This window comes from Panthera tigris, chromosome A3 (assembly GCF_018350195.1).
Source record: "Panthera tigris isolate Pti1 chromosome A3, P.tigris_Pti1_mat1.1, whole genome shotgun sequence".
In the NCBI taxonomy this organism is placed as follows: Eukaryota; Metazoa; Chordata; class Mammalia; order Carnivora; family Felidae; genus Panthera; species Panthera tigris.
Genome location: NC_056662.1, coordinates 62,668,645 through 62,684,385, shown reverse-complemented (window position 1 = coordinate 62,684,385; position 15,741 = coordinate 62,668,645). Strand labels below are relative to the sequence as shown.

At 48.6% G+C, this 15,741-nt stretch overlaps 1 protein-coding gene across 4 annotated transcripts in view; it reads left to right on the top strand.

Annotated features, from left to right (window-relative positions):
* Window positions 1–15,741, top strand: part of THADA (THADA armadillo repeat containing) — a 327,215-nt gene that overhangs the window by 271,858 nt on the left and 39,616 nt on the right. For 3 of the 4 annotated variants that reach the window (XM_007097838.3, XM_042981284.1, XM_042981287.1), the window contains 2 exons: window positions 2,770–2,923; window positions 5,550–5,681. In XM_007097838.3, coding sequence (XP_007097900.2) covers window positions 2,770–2,923; window positions 5,550–5,681 — 286 coding nt within the window. Of the gene's footprint in view, window positions 1–2,769; window positions 2,924–5,549; window positions 5,682–6,403; window positions 6,969–15,741 lie in introns of those variants that run through there. The other variant, XM_042981286.1, reaches the window with a different exon arrangement.

Below are 15,741 nucleotides of genomic sequence, written 5' to 3'. Positions count from 1 at the left end.
GGTGGATTTTTCACTTTGGGTATAACTCGTGAAGAATTTTCCACCATTGGCATGTCTTTTCTCTTGTTCTGGGCACGTTTGATTAGAGTCCCTGAGGATAACACAGCCTTCTCCCATGGAACACACACACACACACACACACACACACACTCACACACACACATGCTCAAACCCTTTTTTTTCCCCCTATTTTTCTAGCTAGACTCTTTATTTTAAAAAATGAGTGAGCAAGTCACTAGGATTGCATCCTGGCCAACCGAGCATGACAATACATTGCTAAGGCTTAAATATTCCCCCAAAACATGGCCTAGCTGGCTTTGTATAGAGGGCCAGATGTGCCTCATCTGTCTCCCATGTCCTTTGGGGGAGAGGCAGAACCAAAGTAACTGAAACAACTTCCTGGGAAGATGCCTTAAGACAAATACATGTGTACTTAGGGGTGTACAAGAAAGCTACCACCGTCAGAGAATTATTATTTTTTTTAATGTTTACTTTTGAGAGAGAGAGAGAGAGAGAGAGAGAGAGAGAGAGAGAGAATGCATGCAGGGGAGGGGCAGAGAGAAAGAGAATCCCAAGCAGCTTCCACACTGTCAGCACAGAGCCTGACACGGAGCTCTCATGAACCGTGAGATCATGACCTGAGCTGAAATCAAGAGTCAGATGCTTAACTGACTGAGCCACCCAGGGCACCCCTCCATCAGAGAATTATTATAAGTAGAAGGCAGTAGATACTGTAGTAAAAGTACCTGAAGCTCCTGGTTACACATGACCACACCGTGATAGTGGCAGCACAGTTTCACAGGTTCCAGTCCCTTACAGGAGCACTGCCAGAGGTACTTGGAGATCAGAAGATGAACAAGGATGGAGGGACAGTGGCATGAGTGAGAAGGAGGGTTAGATTGTGATATTAAATGCCCTGTTAGAGAGGAGGCTGGAGGATTTCAGAGGAGGAAGGGAGTGTAGGGATGCTAAAGAGAAGACTTCACAGAGGAGGTCACTGAGTTCAGAAGGAACAGAGGGTGAGAGCTAAGTGTGCCAGGAGGCTAAAGCTGGCTGGTCACTAGGAGAAAAGAGCCAAAAAAAGTCAGTGGTGTGTGTTGGGGGCTTGAGTGGGAGAGGTTTGTAGGAAGGGAGAGGATTTACTGGAAAAAAACAAAGCTACATCCCCGAGGGGAATAAAAAACAAGTTCTAAGAAAGTAGTCACAGGGCAGCCTATCACATCTGCCAGAAGACAGTGTTCTCATCTACAGCTGCTTTTAACCAGTTGTCATGTGCATCTCAAAGGCACTTTGTGGTACTTGAATGAAATGATATTTGATGAAAATTGGGAGTTTTCCAGGGAGAGAAAAATTAACAAAACCATAGAGAAACACATAAAAGAAGTTCCCAGGAAGACCTGAGTTTCTTTGTACATTGGGAGCCGGCCTGTTCCTCAAGGTCTAAGTTGCTCATTGGTTTAGTTCCACAGAGCCCCATAGATGGTTATTTTGAACATTTAAATTGATAGGGGAAATAAAGTACATTTGGAACAATAATCCCCTTTGTAGAATAAGTAGAAAACCAGGGTTTAAAAGATAGAAATAATCCAAATGTCCATCAACTGATGAATGGGTACACAAAATGTGGTATGTCCATTCAATGGAATATTATTCAGTCATAAAAAGTAATGAAGTGCTGATACATCTGTAGCACGGATGAACCTTGAAAACATGCTAAATGAAAGAAGCCAGTCACAAAAGATCACATATTGTATTGGTCAGTTTGGAATGTCCAGAATAAGCAAATCCATAGAGACAGAAAGTAGATTAGTGGTTTAGGGCTGGGTCATTGGGGAGCTGACAGGATGGAGGATGGTGTGGGATTTCTCTTTTTGGTGATGTTCTGAAATTTACTGTGGCAAATGGGTTGTATAAACCAGTGAATATACTAAAAACTCAATTATATACTTTAAATAGGTAAATTATATGGTGAATTGTATCTCAATAAAGAAAGCTATTAGTATTTTAAAAAAAATAGAGCTTTGTTTAAACAACAGTGTTAGTGAGGAAGCTGCTGTAAGTGTTGTAGCAGAAACTCACAAATACCATGGCTTAAACTAGATCACAGCAGTCAAAGCAGTTATGGTGGCTGGACTGCATTGGGCCGCCAGGCCCTTGTTGCTTTTTCTGCTGTTCTCAACATGACTTCCGTCTCATGGTCCCAGACGGTTGCTTCAACTTCCACCATCTTGTCCTTGTTCAGCTAGCAGGAAAGAGAAACCTAGGAAGGGAAGGTCATAGCTGTTTCCTAAGGCATGACTAAAAGTGTACCGTTAGTCAGAACTTAATCACATATTACTCCCAAGTGCAGGGACGTCTGGGAAATGTAGTCTTCAGCTGGGTACCCACATGCCCAGCCAAAAATCTGAGGTTCTGTTACTAAAGACAGGAGCATCTCATTCCTGGGGACAACTGCTGCCAAATACACTGATGTTCTGATACCGATACATATCAAATACACTGATGTTCTGATACCCTGATTTGCATCAGAAAGACTCCAGAAACTTGTTCACTAGTTCTACTGACTCAGTATTACTGAAAGACAGTCAGATTTTCTCCCCTGGGCTTGTTTATTTCTCCCTAGTTGGGTTGGAAAAGCAACTAAAATACCATTTTCCCCCTGCAGTAAGAGCTAATTTGCAGATCCAATGGGGTGTATGTAGCTCGTCCCTAACACCATGTCAGCCCCTGACCACATCTGCTGAACTGCCATATGCTTTGTGCTTTCAGACCAGGGACTCCATGGTCCCCACACTGAAGCAGTGGGTTCGGTTGGTCGCCTCATCCTGTGGAGAACACCTTCCCACAGAGTCCAGGCTGGCCGCTGCCGAAGCCCTCACCAGCACTACACCATTCTTGCTCACCAGCCCGGATCCCGTTCTTGGTAAGTGTCCTGGGCACAGGGAGGCCCATTGTGCCAAATGTGCTAAAAGTGTGAACAGATACTCCAGGGTTAAGAAGAAGGGAACGTGAAAATTCACCCATGTGCACCGTACCTTCGTCTCTTTCAAATGCCACCCCTGCCCCTGCCCCTACCAACCCTTGCCAATTCCTCATTTTTCACCAACAGCCTCTTTCAATCTTGCCCTCAAAGCCATTCTCCTTAATGCTTCCAAAAGCCTCTGCGGTCTTTCTGAAATACAGATCTGATCGTTTCACTCCACTGCTTAAAGCCTTTGAGTGGGTTCCCATTGCCTTCAGCATAAAATCTAAACACCCTTTCACATGGCTTGGTGCCCTGCCCAGCCCTCCCTGCTCATCGGCCACCACTCCCAAACATAGGCTGCGTGCATCATCGGTAGGGAACAGTTCTTTAAACAGACTGCTGCTTAAATGACTTCTGTTTGTCTTTCAAGACTCACCCTAACCGTCACCTCTTCCAGGAAGCCTGATGCAATGATCTTGGTGAGAAAGGAATGGGTCAGGGTGAAGCCGGGGCATTAAAGAAGAAGAAAGGACAGGCTCAAAAGGCATTTGGGAAGCAAATCAATAGGACTTGGTGTTGAGGTTAATGTGAAAAGCAGATTCAAAGAATAAGAATAAGCCATGATCCCTGCATGCAGAGAGCTCTCAGTGGAGTTGTGGAGAAAGGATTTACAGACTCAAGGAAAGAATTGTTCTTTTAGACGGTGAGACTCAAATTTTCGGTGTTAGCACAGTTCAGACCATTGAAATGTCTCATGTGTCTGGATATCTCTGGGAAACAAAGTTGTCTTTGATATCTTTTTAATTCTTTCCTCTAAATGACTTCCACACATTTTTCTTACACCCAAAGGAGAGCTGGAAGGGGCCTTCAGTGATTGGGATTTAATCATCAGACCCAGAGGAATAAGAGCAAAGCTTTACCAAAAACTTTGGTGAAGCCTCTCCAGTGGGGATAGCAATTGTAGCATTTTCTGGGTAACTTTGGCCACTGTAACCCTAGCTCGGATGAGGCAAAATGTGTGTGAAATAACTTGGAATTCTGAGCGAAATTGAGTACTGGTTAAGAGCCATTGGTTCATCATCAGTTCCTGGAGCTGGTTATAGCATTATAGGCAGTAAGGAAGGAGGTCAGTGGTGGCTGAGGGCCTGTAAGAGCATGAAAAATAGGTACAGAACTGAAAGACAAAGGACATAAAAGTGCATGGGGACCAGTCAAGGACAGAACAAAGTCATTTAAGGAAAAAGAAAAATCAAAATGGACTAAAAAGGGAAGACTGAAGATCTCTGAGAGTATAAATGACCATGTTAAAGAGGAAAATATTAAGAAAGGAAAATATTAAACCTGAGAGAACAATTAGAGTGCATAGATTCTGAAAGACTGTGTAAAATTTAAAGCCAGATTTATAACAGAAAAGAGAGAACAAAACCCCAGAGGGAACGTTGGTGTTCTTGGTTTGACTAAAGCACTAGTGACTCTGATATCAAGTTCTCCGTGGGCAGATGAGGTCCTTAGACCGAAGGAGAGTTCAACAGGATAGGCCCCCATTGAAAGGCTAGGGATGATGAGTATGGTCTCCTGTGGCCCTCCCATTGTGACTCTGCCCAAGCCTGGGCCCACCCCCTATACATCATATATCCTTTCTGTGAGGCCCTGTCCACCTCTCACCTCCCTCATCAAAGCTGCCTGGGGCACACCAGTCCACTGTGATCTTTCCCTGCTGTGAGGCACAGCCATACATTTCCATCTGTGATTTCTTTTTAATTTTTTAAATTTTTATTTATTTTTGAGGGGGAGAGAGACAGGTATGAGTGGGGGACAGGCAGAGAGAGAGGGAGACACAGAATCAGAAACAGGCTCCAGGCTCCGAGCTGTCAGCACAGAGCCCGACGTGGGGCTCGAACTCACAAGCTGTGAGATCATGACCTGAAGTCAGATGTTCAACCGACTGAGCCACCCAGGGGCTCAGGGGCATATACTGTCTTTCCCTACCCCGTTGTCTGCAGCAGCACCTAGCACGGGGACCAGCTAGAGTTCCTGCCCAGGGGCAGTGGTGGGCAGATAGTGGGCTCCACGTAGAGGTGGCACAGGCTGGTGTCTTTATCTTTATCGTGCATGGTTCTCTGCCCTTTTCAAAAGTTCTTGCTCCCCAAAGTATAATCTTGATTGAAACTTTGCTTTCAGAATTTATAAGCTCAAGCAGTCACTCAAATCAACACTGGGCTAGTTTCCCTAAAGCACTCTTTATGCATAAAGTTTCATTCCTGAGAATCGTGAGTCATTGTGGACAGCTGGGCCCGGGGCCTTAGTCAGCCGGGCCGCACCTTGTGGGGAGCCTTGCCTGGGGCTGGTTGCCTCCAGAAGCCTTCCCCTCAAAAAACAGACCTTTCCAAACCTTTCCCCTTAGGGCCCTCTCTCTTCCAGTGTTTATCTGACTGCCAAGTCTTCCGTTCTTGCAGTATCCAGGAAGAAAGGAATGGCTGTTGCTCATTAAATACTGTCCTCTTCCACCCTAGATTTGAAGCAGTATTGGTACCTTCTTGTAAATTGAACCCTAAGTCATTTGAATTCCTTTTGGTCTTCTTAGAACTGCAGGATACACTTGCTCTCTGGAGATGTGTCCTCACCCTCCTGCAGAGTGAGGAGCAGGCCGTCAGAGATGCTGCCACGGAGACTGTGGCAACCGCCATGTCACAAGAAAACACCTGCCAGTCAACAGGTACCTCGTTCTTACCCTTTTTTGCAGTGCCTTATTTCTCTTAGACAGAAGTTGGCACACTTTTTCTATAAATAGCCAGAGAGTGAATATTTTAGGCTTCATTGGCCATTTGGTTTCTGTCTCGACTTCGCTGTTCTAGTGGGAAAGCAGCCCTGAAAAATAGGTAAACATGGGGTGTGACTGTGTTCCAATAAAACCTTATTTACAAAAATAGGTGGCTGCCCAGATTTGATCTGTTAGCCGTAGTTTGCTGACCCCTGCTCTAGGACATCATAGACAAAAATTGTCTTCGAAGATAGAAATCTAATAAACAGTGCCTTTTGCTAGTTACGTGGTCATCCTTTTTAAATAAGGCCAAGTCTTGATTATCTGTGTGGTTGCATAACCCAGGAATCGTAGGTCCATCATTTTGTCCTTCTGTGAGTTTTTACATGTGGCAGAAACAGCTGAGTGTGAGTCAAGTTAACTTGGAGCAGAAGCAAGGTCACACCTCTGGACGAGTGGCCCTCTGGGAGGGTGACCGCTCTGGTGGACTTGGGCTCCCTGCACTTGGGGTGTCAGGAAAGACCTCTGGGTCAGCCATCCCAAGGAGAAGCAAGAACACCATTTGGAGGCAAGAGGTCACAGGCTGAGCAAAGAAGTTTACCTCAATAGACAGCAGAATGGGAGGGGGAATAGCCATGCAGGGTCTGTGACCAATTCAGGGTTTGTGACCAACTCAGGGTTCCTCGTCCCAGTGGCTGACGATCTTGGAAGCTTCCCTTGGAGTATGTGAACATCCTCCTACCAGAGTCCTGTGTTGTAATGGCATATATGGGAGAAGCTGACTTTTTAATCATCTCTTGGTGGTGCTGCTCCAGAGCAGGTTTGGTCAGGACCGGCTTCGCCTCTCAGTGGGAAGACGTGCAGTTTGGTGCACGGTAGTGATGCGCAAGCGGCCGTCTCCCCACCCGCTTCCCACCCCGTCAGAGTTCTTGGATGTGTAATTCTGCCGTTAGTGATTCATTCCGCTTTCCAGTTGTGTGTTTTCCTTAGAAGGACACACAGAGCACCCAGCAATTGCTCCGTAAATATTTGGTGGAATATAACACTCACTAGATTTCTCTAAGACCCTCTCCACCAAAAACAGGGTAGGTTATTGCATATTGAAATTCATTAGTTGACTTAGTCCCTCCTCATCTTTATAGTTATTGCCCGACTACTTTTATTTCTCTCTGAATTTCTTCAAGTTCACCTGTAGTAAAAGAGTGTTACCGTGTTCCCCCCCCTTCTAGTTTGAAGTTTTCCTCAAGAAATACAAATTAATAATTATATATTGAGTGCCTTTCACATGGAAAAATCCATGTATAAAAAAGCCTCTGAGAGAATAATAAATGTAAAAGGCTACCTGTCTATTTTTGTATTCCTCACCGTGACCTATAAAAAGAGGATCTGAGGTGTGAAAAAGACAAGCAGTCTGTAACAGTTAAATGTAGTATATTACCATGGGGCGCCTGGGTGGCTCTGTTGGTTAAGCATCTGACTTCGGCTCAGGTCATGATATCGTGGTTCACAAGCTCAAGCCCCGCATCAGGCTCTGTGCTGACAGCTCAGAGCCTGGAGCCTTCTTTGGATTCTGTGTCTTCCTCTCTCTCTGCCCCTCCCCCCCTCATACTCGGTCTCTCTCTCTCTCTCTCTCTCTCTCTCTCTCTCTCAAAAATAAATTAAAAAAACACTTTAAAAAAATAATATAAATAAATAAATAAATAAATGTAGTATGTTACCCTGGACCAGATCCGGTACTAGAGGGGTGAAAAGCAGTACAGGAAGTTTCTAGAACAACTGATAATGTTGAAATACTGTCTGTAGATTAAGATCAATGTTAAATTTCCTGAATTTGACAACCGTACTGTGGTTTTGTAAGAGAATATTTTTGTTCTTAGGAAATATATAACTGAAATGTTTAGGGGTAAAAGAACACAGTGCCTGCTAGTACTCTCAAATGGTTCAGAAAAAAAACTGTGTGTGCGTATAAATAGTAGACACGGATGTGGAGTTGCCATACCTGCATCTTTTCTGTATGTTTGAAATTATTTCAAAATAAAAATGTCTTTTAAAAATCCAATTCCACAACTTGAAAACACCAACACAACATATATCGCTAGACCATCCGACTGGCTTATCAGCAGTCCACTGTGTCATGACTCCCCCGCTGTGACTCCTTTCCCCTGAATGATATAAAAACATCCTGCCCACCCCTTCCCTTTTTTACTCATTTTTAGTGAATTTTTGCTTCCAGAAAATCAGACCCAAGCCAGGTTCTTCAAAGGTCCCAGCAACGTATAATGTCACCATGTGGGGACATTTGCTCTCAGCACTTCCCCATGTAGTCTTTATTCAGCCTGGTAGCAATGCGTAGAACCTCCATAATACAGCTTTGATTTTCTCGAGCAAAAAATATACATCTATTTCTGCTTGGGACTGAAAAGTAGCCAAAGCCTGAGGATCACCCTGATTTTTCGCTTAAGTCGGAAGTTCAGCCAGCTGATTCGTGAGAACAGTATTGTCTTGTTTTGACATCTCTCAAGGATATCAAGCAGCTGATGGGAACCTTTCACATTCCTTCAGCAGCAGGGATTTTGTAGAATACACCACTAATGGTTTGCTCTGTGGTGTTCAAAGTTAATTGTCACTCCTGAATCGTGAATAGCTTGCAAATACATGTCATTCATCTTGTCCTCAAGTCAATGGTTTAATGAATGCCACAGTACAGTGTTATTACTAAATCACGGTAGTATTTAATGTCTTCGATGAGGAAGCTAAATATTGTTAAAAATAATAATAATTCTCACTTTTCCTCTTAAGAATAAAATAAAACACAAGGACTCCCTGCCTCAGATCCCATCCTACAATGAGGGCTGGATGTGGACAGAGAACTTTGCGAATACACTGTGTAGTAGCATGCCAGGGGCACAGGGACATGCAAGGTGCATATTGATTGTGCGGTCTAGGGATTGTGCGGTCTCAGGTCCCTGAGAGTGGGGCTGGCCCAAAAGACAGGATAAATGGGACACACCTGGGAGCATTTCAACAAAGAAGAAGCCAGAGCCAGAACTTGGAGTCAGGGGGACCTTGGGAGCTGACTGGGGAGCAGAGTGGCCTCGTGTGGCCAGGGGAGTGGAGTGGGGGATGAAGCGGGAAGACAGGGCATGCACAGTTGGGGTGACTGTGAACACCAAGTTAAGGACCTCCTTCTGTCAGTGACGGGAGGCTGGAAAGGGCTTTAAACGGGAGCAGCGCTGTCAGCAGCGTGTATCTGAGGAGCTGTTTCCGGCAGCGGTATGCGAGATGGCTCTGGCTGGGGTGAGGGAGGGAGACCCCTGGCAGGGAGACCAGCTGGGAGTGGGTGGCGAGGGTCCTCACGAGCCGCTGTCCCTGGGGACTGGATAGGAGAACATGGCAGGTAGACTCACCGGTTTGCAGACTGCTGCTGGTGCTAGTGGGAGGTGGGAGAGAAGGGAAAGCAGAGAGGACTTCTAGGCCTCAAACCTGTGAGCCTCTGGCTCTGAGCTGCAGCCTCCCAGGAAATGAAACTACCAGGAATTGGGAAGGGCCCATAGAGGCCACAAGGCACTGTGATCCAGGACAGAATATTCTTTCGGCGCCGGGGAGAGGGGTGACAGAAATTGCGAGGGCAAAAGCGGGCCTTTATCTGCTATAGGAACAGAACGAACTGTCCGGCTCTGTCCTGCCCTGTGCAGCACACTGCATAGTTATCCTGGGAACCCTGGCACTCCTTAGCAGGGCAGGGGCTGGAAGATACAGAAGAAGACACAAGCATCAAATCAGTGGTTTCACACTGCATCCCTAGCATGTCGCTTTGCACACGTCTGGCTTCAGGTATAATTTGTGGAATCAATCATTAGTTGATGATTCTGAGACGCCTGGAGAAAATAACCTCGTGCCTAAATAGTCCTCGGGAAGGTGTGTGTGTGTGTTGTTCACATTTATGCCTGCTGACCTCCTGCACGTGCTTCATCCCACACGGCCACCTGGAAGGTGAGACTCACAGCCCATCAACTCTCCGAGCACCCCGGGGGCTCTCTCAGCTTCACCAGCTCTACCTCAGGAAGCCCCAGCAGCACGACCCTCTCCACCTCCCTACTCTAGATCAACCACAGAGCACCCCGAGAGGGACAGCAGAGATGGTGTTTCTAGGACTCAGCAGTAGGGGATTGAAATTTGCAACCAGGACAAGAAAGGGTATGGGCAGGGCTCCAGGTGAGGCTCCACCTTCTTTCCCTGCACTGACCTCACTTCCAGCCTTGAGTGGCTGTGGAAAGAGCTGTAGTTTTCAGAGTAGGAATCACCCAAGGCCATCAGCTCTGTGGCTCCTGCTTTCCTGGGCCCCCCACTCTCACCTGAGCAGCTCACTCCCATCCGTTCTGTGCACATCAGCATATCATGTTGGATTCCATTCGAACAAGGGCTTCCACTGGGTAGGGGTGAGGGACCAACCTGGACAGTATTTACATTTAACTCACTAAATGTGTGTGATTCTCCAGTTAGGCAGAGTTCTGGGTAAAAGCAGCAGGGGAGGAATTGAAAGAGCTCCAGACCTCATACCTATCGTCAGTGTTTAGGTTCAAGAAGGATGACTTCTTGGGAGAAACTTCTCCTGTAAAAAATGGAAAGGACTTTTAAGAAAGACAAACAGGCATGCACACACAGGGAGGGAGAAAGGAAGGGAGAGAGAAGCAAGCCACCTGCTCAAGCATAGCTAACTGGTAGTTCTCCTTGGAGTCTTGATGCCCTGAGTAATTCTGATCCTGCTCTCCCACCAGGTCTCTTACCCACAAAAATCATGTAAAACTTCTGCTCCTCCTGCCAAATAGAAATCTTTTGCAGTGACACATTCAGTCCCACCTATAACACCCCAGCTTCCCAGGATCTCCCCTTCTTTGAACCCCTGCTCTATTTGGTTACTGAATCACCCCACATTGCCATTCATTTGTCTGCTCTCCAATCACTTTCTCTCTCGTGTGCTTTTTTTTTTTTTAAGCTTTATCTTCCTAACTTGCCCGTGAGTTAGAGACTGTCTCCTATTAGGTACACTGTGGGTGCTCAGTTTGTATTGATGGACTTCTCTTTGACCACAGTAGGCCACCTAACAGTCAGTAACTGGTCAGTCCCCAGTTCCTAAGGAGACTGGAGCGCCCTCTGAGCTAAGCAAGTGCTCCAGAACAGGCAGCCCGACGCTCTGTGTGGGAATCCGCTCCAGCAACAACTGGAACAGCTGTCCTGAGTGACCACTGTCTGGGTCTTGCAGGCTAACAGTTTGCAGCCCTTGTAGTGCTCAGTTCTTCCTCACTCCTACCTCTCAGGTCTGGGTCTCCTGACTGTGGGGCCAGGGAACCAGCCCAGGGCTGCAGGGACCGCAGCCCCCAGTTACCCAGGAGACATGGCAGGAAGTCCGGGCTTGGCCTGAGGACCCCTGGAGACTCCAGAATAACAAAGGAGCTTAGCAGGGAGGCAAAAGGGCAGAACAGGAGCAGAAGGTAGAAAAATTGAGACCTAGAGGTTGGAGGAGGGGGCCGTAGGCAGGTGGCTTTGTGGGCAAAATTGGAACAGTCAGCTAGACTAGGGCAAGGTGAAGAAGAAAAGACCCGATGCCTGCCCAATTTCCCCAAAACTGTGTTCCTCCCCCAACACCCACGCCCCACCCCCTCACACACGTGCGTACATGCACAGTTGCCACCCACACAGAGCCCGACAGCATGACAGCACTAACACATCTCATAGGCTCCAACCCTTGAGAAAGCACGTTGGGAGGCCAGGTCACTGTGACATTACACAGCGGCCCCGCAGTGACACCCGGTCAGCAAAGCCCCAGGGCTGTGGGCCTGAGTCATGGGCAGCTCCACCCCCGGAACCTCTAGGACTGTCCGCCAAGGCCTCCTGCCCACCCAGCTATGAGCCTGGGCAGGAGGAGGGGGTGGGGGGCGGGTAGGGGGAGGCCCCCTGCTGTTTTCAGTTCCCTGGTGGTCCTGGGAGAAGAGCCCTCACAGTATGGCCTACCTCCTCCCTCTGCCTCCCTGTAGCTTCTTCCCTAAGTTGCTCACATACACTGTCCACAGTGTCTCTTCTGTGCTGGGGTGCCAGAGCCGGCCCCAGGCTCAGAATTAGAGGGCTTTCTGCTCCCTGAGTGTAACCTGATTTGTCTATACCAAGTACATTCTTCTAGAGAAGAATGACCCAAATCAGATAACCACTGCACCAGAATGAACCTTCACACGTGTCTCCAGGCCTGACCTGCCTCTGTCATTTCTTTTTGCCTGTTTTTTAAATTCTGAATTGTTTTCTCAGTCCCCCTTTCATGCCTGCCTAGATGGTCCGCAGGTTTTTTTCTCTTACTGTTTTAAGTATGAAGCAAAAAATGGTGACATCAGGCATATTCATTCAAGAAATAGTTACAAAGTGCCTGCCCCTCAGACTTGTTTCATTTGCTGGTCCAAGCCACCATCACCTCTCTCCTGGGCTTCTGCAGAAACCTCCAGCCTGGTCTTCCTGCCTTTGCTCCTACCTACCTGCAGTCCCTTGTCCGCGAGGCTGTTAATGGGCTCTTCTTAGGAAGTAAGTCGGATGATGGTGCTGTCCTGCTGCGAGCTGTCCCTTGGCTTTCCTTCTCTCTCAGAATAAAAGCCAATTCCTAAAGTACCATAGAAAGCCGTACCCGACCTCACCCCTGCCTCTCTGCAGCCTCATCTCCAACTATGCTCTCTCCCTCTCTTTCTCTACTCCAGCCACTCCAGCCTTCCTCGGGGTTCTTTAACTCACCGGGCTCCTTCCAGCCTCAGGCTCTTGGCACTAGCCACTTCCTCTGCTTGAGGAAGAACCGGGTCTTTCCTGGTTCCACACAGCTAACCTCCTTGTTTCAGTCTCTGCTATCTCTGCTTCCGTGTCACCTCCACAGAGAGTCTGCCTCGACCACCCAGTTTAGAGCAGCCACCTAATCATTTGCTGTGATTTCACCCTGATGATTGAATTCTCCACCTAGTCCTTTCACTGTCTTCTTTTACTGTTTCTTTGCTTTGTTCTATGTCTCCCTCCACCAGAATGAAAGTTCCAAGAGGGTAAGATTTTTGTCTCTTCTGCTGGCTGCTGTATTCCCAGCACCTGGCGCATAGTAGACGCTCCACAAAAACTCACTGCTGGACGATCAGTTGGATGAAGGAGTGGAGGAATTGTCAACTGCAGCAGCTAAACACAGTGAAGAGATGAGTGTTTTCAGAGTCAACCTAAGGCAAGGGACGCAGAGCTCTTTGGATTATCTTTGTTTGTGAAGTTGTCCTGAGGTGGTGTCCTGAGGTGGGCCCCCTGTCTTCCCAGAGACGTTAATTCAACAAGGAACTGAGCACATGCTGAGGCAAGGCCACTGTGGCAGAGCCAGGTACTAGCTGCACCTCTCTCTCATCGTTTCATTCTGCCTCGCACCAGATGGAATTCCTTGAGCAAGAGTTTCACCCATAGCGGCCCATGGGCCTGGCACGGGGAGGTGACCAGCCAGGGGGGAGTTCCAGTAGATCCTCAGGCCCTGGTCAGGGGACTGGGGCCAGTGCCAGATGGATCCATCTGGAAGGCCTTGAGTTGGGGGCAGTAGCTCTGAGAATGGGGGCGCCTTCCTCCTGGGGCCTCTTGTGGCCTCTTCCCCACTCTGAGTAGGCCAGTGGCAGGGGTAGAGGAACACAGAACATCACCCGCCAGGCACTCTTCCTTCTTTTAATTCTCCCAGCCACCATGAGATATTTTACTTTTGGCTCCATTTTAAATATGAATCACCTGAAGGTCAGAGAGTTGAAGCAATGGACCCAGGGTCCCATGCCAGAGAAGTATCGAGCCAGCATTGGAGCTCAGTTTCCATAGTGACAAAGGCCTTGTGTTCGGCACTTCCTCTGAGACAGACAGGGGGCTCTAGGCCCAGCCCTCTAGGTTTGGAGCCTAGGAGTTAACAGAGGAGGGGTGTTGAAAGTCTTCTAAATTAATTTACTGTTGTTGTCTTTGAAAGGAAGACACTAGAATCAACCCAGGAAAACGGGCTTAGGGACCCAGGAGCTCAGCTACACAGAGCTTGTCCTGGGGAAGGCAGTGGGAGTTGTCTGCAGCAGGGGGGCAGGGGTTGGGGGGGCAGGAGGTCCTACATCAAGGCTGATTTGTCCCCATTTCCCAATCCCCTTCTTAAAGGGGATCACAGGGCTTGAGGGTTTTAGCTGTGGAAACTGAAGCCAAGGGAAGGTAAATGATTGCCCCCAGGGTCACGTAATTAGTGGGGAAAAGGTCTATAACCCAAACCCACTGAGACACAGAATGGCACTTCTCTCTACTGCTCCCCAGGCCTTGCCCTACAAAAAAGAAATGACAGAGGGGCACCTGGGTGGCTCAGTCGGCTAAGCGTCCAACTTCAGCTCAGGTCATGATCTCGTGGTTTGCGAGTTCAAGCCCCACGTCGGGCCCTGTGCTGACAGCTCAGAGCCTGGAGCCCGTTTCAGATTCTATGTCTCCGTCTCTCTCTGCCCCTCCCCCACTCGCACTCCGTCTCTCTCTCAAAAATAAGTAAACATTAAAAAAAATCCTATAAAAAAGAAAAGAAATGACAGAAACGTAGGGGTGCCCCTGAGAATAATCTGGACTCCTGGGATGGGGTCAAGGCGTGAGGTAGGTGCTGTGGGGTAAGGGCAGAGGAGAGGGAACACCGCCTTGGAGAGAGGGCCTGGAGGAGCTCCAACCTCACAGGGGTGGGAAGAACAGCATGTTCTACCAAACCAGGCATCTCCCAGCAATAAAACCACACCCTGCAGTGAGCCCTGGTGCTCCTCGGCCTTGCTCTCTCCCGGGCCTCTCTCTCAGGGTCTCTGGGTGTTCGTCTGTATCGTCAGTAGGGTTCCAGGGGAGGAAACCCAGCAAGCTGGGAATCTCGATTCTGACTCCCAGCGGGCCCCTGGCACCACATGAAGAGGGTGAAGGGAAACCGCTGTTGAAGGAGGGTGGCTGTCAGGAGCTGGTCCTCTCTTCTCCCAGTACGGCTCCACTTACCGTGCACCAAACTGCCTGCCCCATCACCGTGTCCCCGGAAGCCTGGCCGTGACGTTCACCTGCGTCTCAGCGAGTGTGTCACTGGCAGCTATCCCCCCACCCCATGTGCAAAAGTAGATGCGAACTAATGCTCCCATCTTCATTCTGGCAGCAGGCTGCCGCTGCCACTGAGTGCCCTGGCTGAGCCTGGTTGCTGGGGTGATAGGATTGTTTCCATGGCCTCCTGGTGACTAAGCCCCAGAAAGACAACAACAGGCTCCTCTCGAGGAAATAAGGGTCAGTTTTGCATCATCTTGCCTCCACTGTTGCTGCTCCTGAAAGCCAAGCTTCCTGGGCCCAAGGTGACTGACCCCTGAGGGTGACGATAAGCCCACGGTCTGGGGCTCAGGCTCTCTGGCACTGACGCGCTTAGTCAGGACAAGCCCAGTGCCCAGTGATCCTCATTCTCCCGCTCTGGCCTCAGCTCCAGTCTCTGTGTTTTCCCCTTCTGACCTCAGGCCCCCTCACTTTCCTCGGCTAGGCCACACCAGGATGCAGGATTCCTCTTCTAACTATTGCGAACAGTCGGGGCGCCTGGATGGCCCAGTCGGTTGAGCATCCGACTTCGGCTCAGGTCATGAACTCACGGTTTGTGAGTTCGAGCCCCACATCGGGCTCTGTGCTGACAGCTCAGAGCCTGGAGCCTGCTTCCGATTCTGTGGCTCCCTCTCTCTCTGCCCCTCCCACGTTCATGCTCTATCTCTCTCTCTCTGTCAAAAATAAATAAACATTTAAAAAAAAAATTGTAACTATTGCAAACAGTCTTCCTTCCTCCTTCTAATCCCGTTTCAGGAATTAGGGTCACTTCTCTGTCAGGGTGACCAGGGTGTCAGGGTGACCCATCTTCATTCACCCCCAGGGTGGCCAGCCGCACCCCTCCCACTCCAGCTTCAGGCCAACTCTTCAGAGAGTCAGCCCTTCCCCAGCACTCCCTCCACGCCTTTCATCCACA